Here is a 13655-nt window from a genome sequence, read left to right as displayed (position 1 = left end):
ACACCATCCATTTGGAATTGGATGGTCAGAAGCATCTTAGCTATTTGGTGCCACAGAATTGGAGTGATCATTCTGAAGCAAAACATAACATTTGTAAATATAGCTCTTTTAGAGCCACCAAGTGTTGTGAATTCCTAAACTGTCGACATTCAACTTTAGTTGACTGTTTAGTACAGCTGGAGGGATTCCTGTCAGCTCAGAAGGAAAAACAAAGGGTGACACCTGTTATCACAGGCACTGTATTCTAATGGGGCCTGATCAGTGGGTGGAGGCTGCTCCAGGTGTATTCTGGCAGGACACACGTGCAGGGTCACTGCCTTGATGAGCACGTGGAGAACTAACCGGGCACTGTTACTTGAGGCTTGCTACCGGTTTCTACTAACATTAGAATTGGTATTGCTACTGAGCTTTCCTTAAGGTGGGAATGAAACAGGTGGAACTCATCTTATGGCTAAGACTGAGCCACTTTAAGAAGTATGTAAACCACATAGCTTACAGCTGACTGCTGAGTGTCACTGCCACTCTGTTAAGAACTGCCTGAAAGGATTTCCATCTTACCCTTAAGAATTATACAATTATATTTTAAAAATTGGCCGAAGACAACTTGTTTATGTTCTAAGAGTATGACTAACATAAGAACTATCAATTAGAGGACATTAAATTGTAACTACTTGCTAGCTTTCACTATTAAGTGTAACAGGTAAATTTAAGAAAAAAAATTACCAAGTTTGGTTCCCTTTAGGCATCATTAAGCCACATGCTTTTAAATAAAAATTCTCCAAGTGTATGCCTTTTAGATATAGCTATTCTAGACCTAACATTACTAACGTGGTAGTTTTTAAAAGCTCTCTTTTGGTTTTTTGCAGCTTTATGAGTCTGGGTTGGTTCCCTGACTTTGACGAAGAACATGGCAGAAGTGGGATGTGGTACTAGAGCCATCACTCTTTGGAATCCAGCCAGGCACTTTGATAGACGCTACACAAGAAAGCAAAGCATCCCAAACCAAGTCCAAACGTGAGAGAGGGGTTACTAGAGACCATCCAGCCCTAGCTGAGTGAACACATGACTGTTCTCGGGGGCAAATAGCTGTCATTTCAAACCACTAAGTGTTGGACTGATCAGTTACACAATATATACCTGACACAAAAGTTGGTACAAATAGTCGGATGCTGCCATAACAAAGACTTAACATGTAACACTTCCTAACCAAGGCTGAAGAAAGGTGAACAAACTAGCTTGAAAAAGCTTAAGAAATTGCTATTGAAAGCTAGAGAAAAATGGGGACTCGTGTCTTGTATTAGCCAAACAATTGGCAAAACTAATGAACTTGTGATTCTAAGGTGGTTTCCACTGGCTTACTCAAGCTGTGTATAATGAGGTGCAGAAGAGAGAGATGAAAACAGGCAAGAAATTGGTCTGCAAGAATTAAATAAACAAGGGTGGCACCTGTGGCTCAAAGGAGTAGGGCACCAGCCCCATATATTAGAGGTGGCGGGTTCAAAACTAGCCCCCGGCCAAAAAAAAGAATTAAATAAAGGATACGTAGAGCTGTTGGGTTGGGTCCAATCTCTCCAGCAAGCTTAAGATTCTCAAAGTAGGCTGGGTGCCTGTGGCTCAAGTGGCCAAGGTGCCAGCCATGTACACCTAAGGTGGAGGGTTTGAATTCAGCCCAGGCCCGACAAACAACAAAGATGGCTGCAACCAAAAAATAGCTGGGCATCGTGGCGGGTGCCTGTGGTCCCAGCTACTTGGGAGGCTGAGGCAGTAGACTCACTTGAGCCCAGGAGTTGGAGGCTGCTGTGAGCTGTGATGCCATAGCACTCTACCTAGGAGTACAACTTGAGGCTCTGTCTCAACAACAACAAAAAAAGATTCTCAAAGTAAGAAACAATTTCAGGGTCATTATTAAATCAAGGCTATGACTGTTGTGCCCTTTGTTAAGATGTCAGGTTTAAGTAAGTGCCTAGTAGATTCTTTTAGCTCAACATAGCTCCAGAGAATCCTGTTTTCCATAGCACTCTAGCCCCCCAGAGAGAAGTCTATATGAATTATGACTTAACTTTTAAAGGGCATGTAGAGAATTTCAATTAGTTTTATAGGAAAACAATAGTTTTTAAAGGAGCCATTGTTTGCTGAATGCAAACAATGCACAAAGACATTTCAAAATGAAAAAGGCCCCTACACCCATCTATTCCTAAGTCTACTTCAGGGCACTTGAGGCAAATGCTAGAGTTTTAATTTTGAGAAAATGAGTATCTTTTAGTCCCCTTTTCTTTTCTTGGGTTTGTGCCTTAAAGTAATGACATTCACAAAAATTCTTCTAGCCACTGGAGGAAATGAATACATATGCTCAGAGGTTTTCACCTAATTGGAAGATCATCACAGCTAGAATTTGGGAGTGGTCATTATGACTCCCAGCTGAGGTCCTAGTTCTAAGACTTTGGCCAAATCACTAGTCTGTTTTATCTCAAAAAGGATTAAGCTAGAAAATGGCAGATTAGGAGTCCGAGATAACCTTTTTCTGGGTATAGGAGGAAATACAGAGCTCACAGTCAGCGATTTAATGCCCTCCTCTTGAACACAGGGGAAAAGCAAGGATTATTAGACATCTGAGGATTGCTTTCACCATGAGATAAAAAATCCAAATTAATGAGGAAGGAAAAAGGCCTTGGGAAGTAATACAGGGGATAGGGAAAAAAACGTTATGGGAAGACTAATTCGTATCTTCAGAAATTTGAAAAAATGAATCCATAGGATTCATGAAAAGGTGATAAAAGATGATTAGCACTTTAGAAACTTAAAGCCACAACTGCCAACATGAAAATTCAATGGAATAGTTTAAAATACTGAGAAAACCCATAGAATAAACCTAAAATGTTAAAATTGACACATGAACTTCATGGCCACTCTATATTGTGGCCATGAAGGGCAAGAGTGAAAAAAACGCCCTTTCACGCTACAGAACTTTCAAGCGCAGGTCAAAGAGCCACTGACTGCCTTGTGGTGAGCGTGGTTCCAGCTGGGAACTGCAGCATATTTTATCAACCATTTTATAATGACAAGACTATCACACACACACACACACACACACACACAAAAGGTCCTAAAAATTTCTGGAGTCTATAACGAATCTATAGACAAACACAGATGGAAGGATCACACTTCCCAACGATGACCTGGATGACAGAAGACAATGAAAAGAGGTCTGCAAAAAACTTTATCCAGTTAAGCCATTGAATGTGAGCCTATTAATTCATAAAATTTGTCTCCTAAATTTTTTCCTAATAAGTTACTTTATCATAAACTCAAAGAATTGAGAGAGTCCCCATCACAGTGACTTTTTAACACAAAATGTTAAGTCCTAGAATATGAAACAGAAGGCTTAGAGAGCAATCACATGTCTGAAGCAGAACTAATGGCTTCAAAATGGAAGTCTTGAGAAATGTGACTTATGGAATAAAATATGAAGAACCATCTGAAAATACTACAATTATGTGGTAACAGCACAAGAAAAATCCCCAAGATCTTCATATAAAAATTGATGGGCTGTACAAGAAAGGAAATATAATCATAGCTCTGGAATTGGCCCAGCATAAAATAGTGAGTTGTCATAATGCAAATCCAAAGAGCACACTTGGAAGTAACACACTATGTAGAAATAACAGAGGTGGGGAAGTAAGCTTAAGAAATAAATCAGCTCAGCGGCCAGGGCACCAGCCACATATACCAGAGCTGGTGGGTTCGAATCTAGTCCAGGCCTGACAAATAATAATGATAACTACAACCAAAAAATAGCCAGGCGTTGTGGCGGGTACCTGTAGTCCCAGCTACTTGGGAGGCTGAGGCAAGAGAACTGTTTAAGCCCAAGAGTTAAGAGGTTGCTGTGAGCTGTGACACCATGGCACTCTCCCTAGGGTGACAGCTTGTGACTGTCTCAAAAAAAAAAAAAAAAAAAAGAATTTTCCCATGAAAAAGAAAATAAAAAGGCAAATTCATTTATCAAGAATTATCAGCATAGTTATATAACTTAGCAAGTTTAGAATGGCTAGTAATTGCCTCCAGGTGGCAAATTTGAGAACTAGGACAGGGATCTTGAAGTGTATTATTTTAAAACAATATGTATGTTCTAAATTTTAATAATTGTTAAAATCAATAGAAATTAGCTTATATGATTTGTTGGCTCATTCTGTTCTTGGTATATTGTTACCTTTTCCAAACTAATTCTATGTACAAATCACATGTAAAGTTTATTTGCAACCTGAACACAGTGGCTCACTGTGTTCACAGCAATCTCAGCACTTCAGGAGGATGGAGGCAGAAAGACTGCTTGAAGCTAGGAATTGGAGATCAGCTTAAGCAACATAGCAAAACCCTATCTCTACCAAAAAAAAAAAAAAAATTAACTGAGCATGGTGATACATGCCACAGTGAGCTGTGATTGTGCCACTGAACTCCAGCCTAGGAAACAGAGCAAGACTCTTATCTAAAAATAAATAAAAACAAAAGTTTACTTGCAGTAAAATGCGATTTAAATGTTTATTCATGTACCAAAGCAAGCTGTTTTTTTTTTTTTTGAAACAGAGCCACACTGTCACCTAGGCTACAGTGCTGAGGCATGTTGTCAGCCTAGCTCATAGCAACCTGAAATTTCTGCTTCATGAGATCCTCCAGCCTCAGCCTCCTAAGTAGTTGGGACTATACATGCCCACCAGAATGCCCAGCTAATTTTTCTATTTTTAGTGAAGATGGAGTCTTACTCTTGCTCAGGCTGGTCTCAATCTTCTAAGCTTAAGGGATCCTCCTGCCTCAGCCTCCCAGGGTGCTGGGATTGCAGGTGTGAGCCACTGCTCCTGTCTGGTGAAAAAGGCTATATTTGTACTAGAATGTGAATAGTTTAAAGTTAAATCCAGAACTGGAAGTCATTCTGATGCCCAAGCTCACAGTATATTGTCTGCGATTATTCAAAACAGATAATGGGTTTTGATTTCCAAGTTTTCTTTTCCCTTTTTTAACCAAGAAAATTATTTGTTTTTTGTTTTATAAATATGTGAATCAGTTCTGACAGCAGTATATAAAATAGGATATAAACAAAGCTGTAGGCGACAATATCCAAAAGCAACATTAATAAGACGATGGATCTAGTATCATGTGTCACAGCTCAATACAATTCCAGAGCACAATGACCACATAATAATTTTGAAGGGCACCAGGCTGCGTCCGCAGTTCAGTGGGTAGGGCGCTAGCTACATACACCAAGGCTGGCAGGTTCGAATCCGGCCTGGGCCAGCTAAACAACGACAACTGCAACAACAAAAAAATAAATACAAATAGCTGGCTGTTGTGGGGGCGCGTGTAGTCCCAGCTACTTGGGAGGCTGAGTCAAGAGAATTGCTTGAGCCCAAGAGTTTAAGATTGCTATGAGCTGTGACACCATAGCACTCTATCCAGGGTGACAGCTTGAGACTCTGTCTCAAAAAAAAAAACAAAAAAAATTTTTTTTTGAAGGGCACCAATTAAGTCAAAATGGGCTTTTTAGACCACACCAAATCTGCTTAACAAAACCACTCTCTCTATATAGTGATTTACTGATTTGGTATTTTGTTGCATAAAGATGCCATGGAAGGACTGAATAGAAACATGTGAAATCATTTGTTCATTTATTCATTAATGTTGTCAAATTCAGTTTTCTATACACTATCATGTTTATTCCATTTTTATACTATTAGATATACATATTTTAAAAAAATATTTAACTTATTTTATGAAGAAATTAAATATTTTCTGGAAAAGAATCATTTTGTTATTGTTCTCTAGAAACAAACCTGAACAAATCTCATCCAACTTAACTGACTCAGTTAAATACCTCTGCTCAATGGCAACTTCTCTAAAGTCCTAGTTTACACAATTCTATTCTACTTAACACTGCTTTACCCTGTTACACAGTATATATTAAAGAACATCTTTGTAATAAACATGTTTCTCTTTGATATGATACAGAAAAATTTTTTCACAACTTCCAGCAATCACTCAAATATATTAAAAATGTATCCTCCTTTAAAAGGCACACACATATACAGGTTGGAATCTTTATTGTTTTAAAATTGTACAGGTCTTTTGCAATACAATATTTTGTTATTTTAAATGACCTCTAAATGGTTAATGTACAATGAATATCTTTTTTCCCAAAACTCAACCATGAATTACGATTTCATCAATGTGATTATTCTAAAGTGTCATAAATACAGAGGGAAGATCCAAGTGCTGCATTTAAAACAGTCAATGGCACAGACTCTTCTTCCCTTTAGAACCCAGATGACCAATCCATTGAAAGTGCTTTTGAAGACTGCTGATTATTTATGGCTGATCTTAAAAATCAGTCAATCAAATCACAGTTCCTTTTTTTAAAATATCAAAGGGCATTTAAAAAAATAAATGAAACAATTTGTTTTAGTAATCTACTGAGACAAACTCAAAATTATGATTATCTGCATGCAGTAACACATCTGTTTAAATAGCTTTGAAGAATTTATACATTTTATAAAGAATGTGTTAAAGAGTGCAAGTATTCTGATACTGATTTCACAAAAGGACAAATGCTGGTAATAATAACTAACATTTAACATCTAAGTCCAAGCTAATGTATATTTAACAGGCAATTAATATGGCTAGTCATAGGCCACAATGCACAAGGTATGCCCTTTGAGAAAACGAACTAGTTTGGTCCGCATTTCTAGAATTGTCTGGGTTAAAAAAACAAACAAACAAACAACAACAACAACAACAAAAAACCCAAAACACGAAATCAAAACCATTTTAATTCAGCCAAGAGTTCTGATGAATTTATTATTCCTAAAATGTAGCCAGTTAAAAAGTAAATGAAGTACACCAGTGAAGTATACTGTCACACCGACTTCTGCATAACAAGATGGCCTCCTGTTTTGGGGAGTGATGAACGAGCACTGTAAGGTAAATCAGGAAAATGTCATAAACGTATTAATTTCATCCAGAAGTTATACTTTCTTATTCCATGACACAGCTTTCACTCTGTAAAACTTTGTCCCCAAAGGAACTTTAAATCTGTTTTGTGCCTAAGAAGGAAAGAAAAAGGGAATCATTTGAAAGATTAAAACAAATCACACAGATACACTCCTATCTATATTACTCATTGCTAGAATATTTGAGGTGGGGGAAGCTTGTGTAGGGGAGTCTTTATAAAAAGATGCAAGATTTGTTCCTCACCACTGGAAAATACAGAACAACTAGTATTTTTTTTTTTAGGGACAGAGTCTTACTTTATTGCCCTTGGTAGAGTACTATGGCGTCAAAGCTCACAGCACCCTCCAACTCCTGGGCTTAGGCAATTCTCCTGCCTCAGCCTCCTAAGTAGCTGGGACTATAGGCGTCTGCCACAACACCTGGGTATTTTTTTTGTTGCAGTTTGGCCGGGGCCAGGTTTGAACCTTGCACCCTTGGTATACCGGGCCAGGGCCCTACTCACTGAGCCACAGGCACTGCCCAACAACTAGTATTGTTAGGAGACAAATATGGTAGCCACCATAAAGAACATAATAACGTGAGCCATATATCATCATTAAGTATTAAGAAATCTCAATAGTAGACAGTTCAAGTTCTATTAGTGTTTTGTACACTAAGGCCCCAAATTAGTGAGTCAGGAAGTATGTTCACTGATTCTATAACGATGATATTGTTGATATTACAGTCAGGTCAATTTTTAAGCCACCAATTACTTTACACTATCTTTCTTCAATAGGAGGGTGTAGAGTATGAAAATAAGAAAACATCAACTCTATCTATAGAAACAATTCACTTTTTGGCATCAGGTATGCAGGGTTCTTTTTTTGCACAAAAGATACCCATAACTTCATAGTTACAGAAAAGTAGTTTTTTGGTATACGTTGATGGATTGTTGGCAATCTTCCTCAACTATTTAAAGATAACATAAATACTCAGAAGGTCAAGAACAGTTCTGGTACAGATTTCTATATAAAGTAGCATGCAAATCTTCTTCATAATTCTTAGGTATGTATCACATGATGCAGTTTTTACCTTTTTGGCTTGACAGTATTCCTTTTCCATTACTTTTCCAAGTACCCAGGGTCTTCTAGATGTACCTGAAGCTAATGAATGAAGTAGTTAATTTCTTTTTGAAAATATAGTTGTAATTATTATTAAAAACATAACTGCCAGAATCAAAAAAGATTAACGAAGTTCTTATGAGTAAAAGGATATGTAAAACTTTTAAAACTGCTGAAATCACTGAAATGCTTAATACTTTATAAACAACACTGAATTTATGTTGCCTTCAATCAGTAATATGTAGGTGGTTTTTGTTACTCATTAACCGAACATACATGGTATGCCAAATCACGGAGCTAACAGTTCAGGAAATACTAATAATCTAAGTATAATTCATGAACAAATAAATCTAGGAATTCTAGGCTAACTCAACAGTGCCATCTACTGAAACAAATTAACAAAGATCACTGATTCCATTTTTCAAAATACTTAATAGATTAAAAGCAAAGCACTGTTTTTTGAGGAGTAGTGCTCAGTGTAAGTCTTTGAGAGGCAGAAACTGCACCTTAACCACATCTGTACGCCACAGCGTTTGGCATGGCAGTGTGTACACAGTTGGTGCTCAATTAATACCTAAGAAGGATTAAGAATCAAAGAAAGTATAGTAGGTCTAGAAAGGCAGCATTTGTATGAAGGGAAGTTGGAAATGTGGGAGATATGCGATGAGAAGACCAGTCCTCCCAAAGCCAAAGTGGAAAAAGCTAAAAGAGAAAATGTTATTACTATTATTTTGAGACAGAGTCTCACTCTGTTGCCCTGGGAAGAGTACTGTGGCATCATAGTTCACAGAAACCTTAAACTCCTGTATTACAGGGATCCTCCTGCCTCAGCTTCCCCTGAGGCACCTGTCACAACACCTGGCTAGTCTGTTTACTTTTAGTAGAGATAGGGTCTCACTCTTGCTTAGGCAGGTCTCTAACTCCTGAGCTGAGATGATCCACCTGCCTTGGCCTCCCAGGGTGCTAAGATTACAGGGTAGAGACACCACGCCACGCAGCCTTCATTCTTTTTAAATTCATCAGAAGAGAAAATTGCCCACTATTGAAGTTGATTTCAAAAATATTCAGTCAGGCAAGGCACAGTGGCTCATGCCTATAATCGTGCTTTGAGAGGTCAAGGTGGGAGGATCACTTGAGGCTGGGATCCTCAAGGATCACTTGAGGCTGGGAATTCAAGATCAGCCTGCACAATAAAGTGAGACCATGCCTCTACAAAAATTAATAAATAAATAAATGTAGCTGCGCATGGTGGTGTGCACCTGTAATCTCAGCTACTTGAGAGGCAAAAGTGGGAGGATTCCTTGAGCAAACTCTTGGAAGTCAGGGACCCTCTGTATTCTGCATAGGCTAAAGCTTCTGATATTCTCAACAGAAGATGTAAAAAAAAAAAATATATGGGCATTGAAAAAAATAATAATATGGAAAGAAATACATGAAAGGTGTTTTGAATAAACCATTGGAAAGGAACCTTAAGGATACTGTCCCATGACAGAAAGATAAAAGCTCCGTGGCAATAGGACGTGAAAAATACACTAAAGAGTAAATTAGCACTGCACAGCCAGTTCATAATGTCTAAAATAAATTATCAAAAACCAAACGCTTGCATTACGCCAGAGTAAGGAGTCCACTATCCCAGGTACAAAATACACTAGCAACCTATACCCTACCATGGCAACACAGTAAAAGGGAGGACCCCAAATGGCATCCTCTGTTAAGAATTTCTCAAAGAAAAAAGGGGGGAGCAGTGTTTTTATGGTTAAGTAAGATTGTTAAATAAATTCTTTTCTGCAGGATTTGGGGGAAGGCTTTTAAAATGGTAATATAGGCTAGGCAAGGGGACTCATTCCGTAATCCCAACACTGTAGGAGGCCAAGGTGGAACAATCACTGGAGCCCAGAAGTCTGAGGTTACAGTGAGCTATGATTATTGTACTACTGCATTAAAACCCCAGTGACAGAGAAAGACCCAGTCTCTAGGGGGGAGAAAAAAAGGGTATTCCCCAGACTTAAACACTGAGCATCCTATGAATATTTTGAAATATTTAAAAGTGTGAAGACCATGATGTAATTTACCTTCATATGGCTGAGAAAAAAGTGTGCACACGTTTGTGCATAGTATGTGTCTACTGGATACAGGCACATACAGAAATGGTGCAGACAGGGCAAACGTTAATAACTAGTGAAGCTGGTAGGGTATATGGGTTTTCTTTGTACTAACGTTAATTTTTCTAACTTTTTTCAAAGTTTAAAAACCATTTTTAGAAATAAAAAGTTCCCACAAATGAAAAACATTCAATAAAAAAAGTATCAAGTTCATTATTTTTAAGATTAAAAAAATACTGAATAGTAAATTGTAAAATTATCCTTATCCTGGTCACACAACTATTGTACTAGAGACATTCTAAATAGCTCACCACAAACAACCATGATGAAGTTGTCATGGTGCACTAGCCTAGCTCATGAATAGGTATTTGAGTCCATTCACATGTCATTCTACTTAGGAACATCAATCAAAACAGAAATATTTTTGTTTTCTCTATTTAAATAATTTTACATAGGCTAGGTATACCAGAACATCCATTCTGTCCTATTTGAGTTCTTTAAAGATCACGTAGGAACTGATGATATGAGTTGCTACTTTGTATAAACCTTATTGCCTGTAAAAAAAAGTATGGACCAGTATAATGAAAAACAAGGCAGAAACACAGGATGACAAATAAGATAGAAAAGATATTTTACAATTAAAAAAAACCAACTTATTTCAGGGTGGTGCCTATGGCTGAAAGGAGTAGGGTGCCAGCCCCACATACCGGAGGTGGAGAGTTCAAACCCAGCCCTGGCCAAAAAAAAAAAAAAAAACAACAAACTTATTTTGCCAAAATTGGCAACGCCTTTTTGGACTAAGTTTGAATAGGCTGCACATGAGATTTCTGACAATATAATTCTGTAATTGCTAGGATATGAGAACTCTGAGTCATCACATCACCAGTTGATTCACTGTTTAAGTACTCTAATTTTGAAGAGTCAAGAGAACCCACAAAAGTAATCTAGATAAGGCAAATTTTATAAAATACAGATGAAGCAGGGTTCCCTCTTAGTGACTTAATTCTGATGTAATTAACAACAGGCAAAAAACAACTTTAATATACTCCCTCCACTCTAGTTGTAATATTTTAGTTATGGAATGACACTTACCACCCTCACCTGGTTTGAGATCCAGGGCAGGCAAAGATTCTGAATGAAGAAAATATAAAGTAGGACTAACAGTAAACAATACGTAATTGTCGTGGCGTTCATCTAGGATGATGAGCACCAAATCTCCCACCTGAAAACTGAGCAAAGAAATATAATTTTATTAATTCAGAGATAGTTACTATCAATTCCCATTCTGAAAGCTTAAGTATATACTGTATAATGTTCAATTACATATTAAAATATTAATGTACTATTAAATTTCACATTTACAAGATACTCTTTTTGTACAAGCCCAGCTCCTAATGGGACTTCTGGTCATATGCAAATGTGCAAAAGATGATACCAGAACTGTCAAAAACTGTAAGTTTCCTTAATAAACTTTCCACAATCTAATGTAAAAAATGGCTTGGGTGAGGGGCAGAAAAACCACTCATCATAGTTCCAACACAGGAAGGTATTTTGCCAATCTTTCATTTTACACTAGGAAACATAAATTCAAACAGTGTCAATGAAAGAACTAGACCCTTTGCTCTAGTTTCCAAGTTCAGCGCTCTTCACTTTCAAAGAAAATGCAACTGAGCTAGGTCCATAAGCCAGGTACTTAATTATGCCTAACAAGTCAATGGACATTGCTGCTCAGGGTACCGTCCTAAAGGAGGAACAAGGAAAGGGAGTAGCAGCAACAACTGCCCACACACCTCAGTGGAGTCTCTCTTCAGGGCCTTTTTTAGAATGACTGTTCAAAACATCAACAGGCCTTGAAAATTAATCTCAAGATTCCTCAGATGTCAAGATCATTTAATTTAGATCTTAAACTTAATAAAAAATAAAAATGAGCTTGAGAAGCTTTTCAAGTACAACAGCCTTTTATTCATTAATTGATTATCCTACAAATACTGCCTACCTAACAATGTGGCAGGCACTGTTTTGACTTAAGACCAAAAGCCAATATTGTAAAAGGGAGAAAATAGGTCTCTCTGAGGGAGTTTTATTTTTTTTTTCAACACTCATCTCTCTTAGTCTTCTAAAGGCCATGAATGAACTTCCCACTGATGTGACATATAGTTTGTAAAGACAGATACCACTCAGCCTTTCATTCAAATCACTGAGAGATCAAATTTTAATGACACGTGAAAGGTCAGAATAACAGATACCTGACAAACAAAACTATAGTCAAATTTAGAAACGAAATATTAATATTGGAAATAAGAAGTCTTTAATTTTCACTTCTCAAGTATAAAAAACTGAACATTATTTGTGAGTTGGTAGCAACGCTTTTTTTATTCCAGAGTTCCTTTCAAGTAAGCCAAACCAAAGAAAAATTACTATGGGGTAATATGGTCCAGGAATATTGACTACTGAACTAATAAATCTTATAATCTATTATTTGTTTTTAACATATCAATAAAATGAAATCTAATAAAAATGAAGAAATAGTGCAACTTAAAAACAAATTGAGATTTACCAATATAAAATGAAAAAGATAAAGGAGATGAATGGGATTTAAAGGTGGCTGAAAAGTTACCTAGAGTCAGAGAGGCTTCAAGGACACTTGTGAGGACCATAAAGCTATGAAAGGAATGTTTTGGAATGCAATTCTAATGTTCCCAAGATAACAATTAAGAAAATTTGCAATCCAATAAAAAACTTTTACCACCACTGAATACAAAACACTGAGCTCATGAACCCAGCCTTGAAGGATCATTGCCACTGAACTACATTAACAAGATAATCCAGCAATGTTCTTCATAGAAACTCCCCCCTCTCAAATTAAAATACTTACTCTCTAATAGCTATCTTTTCAGAATGCCTTGAAGATACTGAAGACATGCTCTGAGACATCTAAAAAACAACAGAAACAGGAATAAAGTTTATGAACCTTATGCAATGTGAACACGTCTATTTATAAGGTAATTTACTACAAAAATTTCATTAAGTTACCCATCCTCAAGCTTGTGTCACAGTTTTGAAGGGTCCAAAGTAATGTATAAAAGTAGTATGTTTGTTCATTATTATAAATCCTTCAACAATTAGACAAATTCATTAGACAAATTGACCTTCATTTTAATTTGTCATTTTGTCAAATATGGTTAGATTCAAAACTGACTTTAAAATCACATTTTTTTGACATTATATATGGAATCTTAAAATAACACAGAGAAAAAGACTGAAATTTTTCAAGAAGTGCTTGAAAATTCTAGCACACGGTTTTTAGAATTTTTCCTTTTGGAATAACAATGAAACAATTAAAAAAAGGCCTTTAAAATTCAGTCCAATATCTATGTAGAAAAAACAATACTACTCTGGATAAAATGAAGTCATCTGAGCATAATGTGTTATTTATTTATTTATTTATTTAGATAGA

General features: G+C 36.8%; 1 protein-coding gene across 6 annotated transcripts in view; it reads right to left on the bottom strand.

Moving 5' to 3' along the window:
• Positions 1 to 5640: 5640 nt before the first annotated feature.
• RB1CC1 (RB1 inducible coiled-coil 1) overlaps positions 5641 to 13655 on the bottom strand; it is a 101197-nt gene continuing 93182 nt past the window's right edge. For 3 of the 6 annotated variants that reach the window (XM_023515398.1, XM_023515401.1, XM_023515399.1), the window contains 4 exons: positions 13074 to 13132; positions 11291 to 11427; positions 8068 to 8138; positions 5641 to 6959 (listed from right to left, as the gene is read on the bottom strand). In XM_023515398.1, coding sequence (XP_023371166.1) covers positions 6819 to 6959; positions 8068 to 8138; positions 11291 to 11427; positions 13074 to 13132 — 408 coding nt within the window. In that variant the 3' untranslated portion in view covers positions 5641 to 6818. Of the gene's footprint in view, positions 7089 to 8067; positions 8139 to 11290; positions 11428 to 13073; positions 13133 to 13655 lie in introns of all 6 variants that reach the window. The other 3 variants (XM_023515400.1, XM_003793702.3, XM_012807569.2) reach the window with 3 other exon arrangements.

The sequence above is a fragment of the Otolemur garnettii genome, unplaced genomic scaffold (assembly GCF_000181295.1).
Source record: "Otolemur garnettii isolate 467f Iridium unplaced genomic scaffold, OtoGar3 scaffold00071, whole genome shotgun sequence".
Classification (NCBI taxonomy): domain Eukaryota; kingdom Metazoa; phylum Chordata; class Mammalia; order Primates; family Galagidae; genus Otolemur; species Otolemur garnettii.
This window is presented reverse-complemented; position numbering and strand designations above follow the sequence as displayed.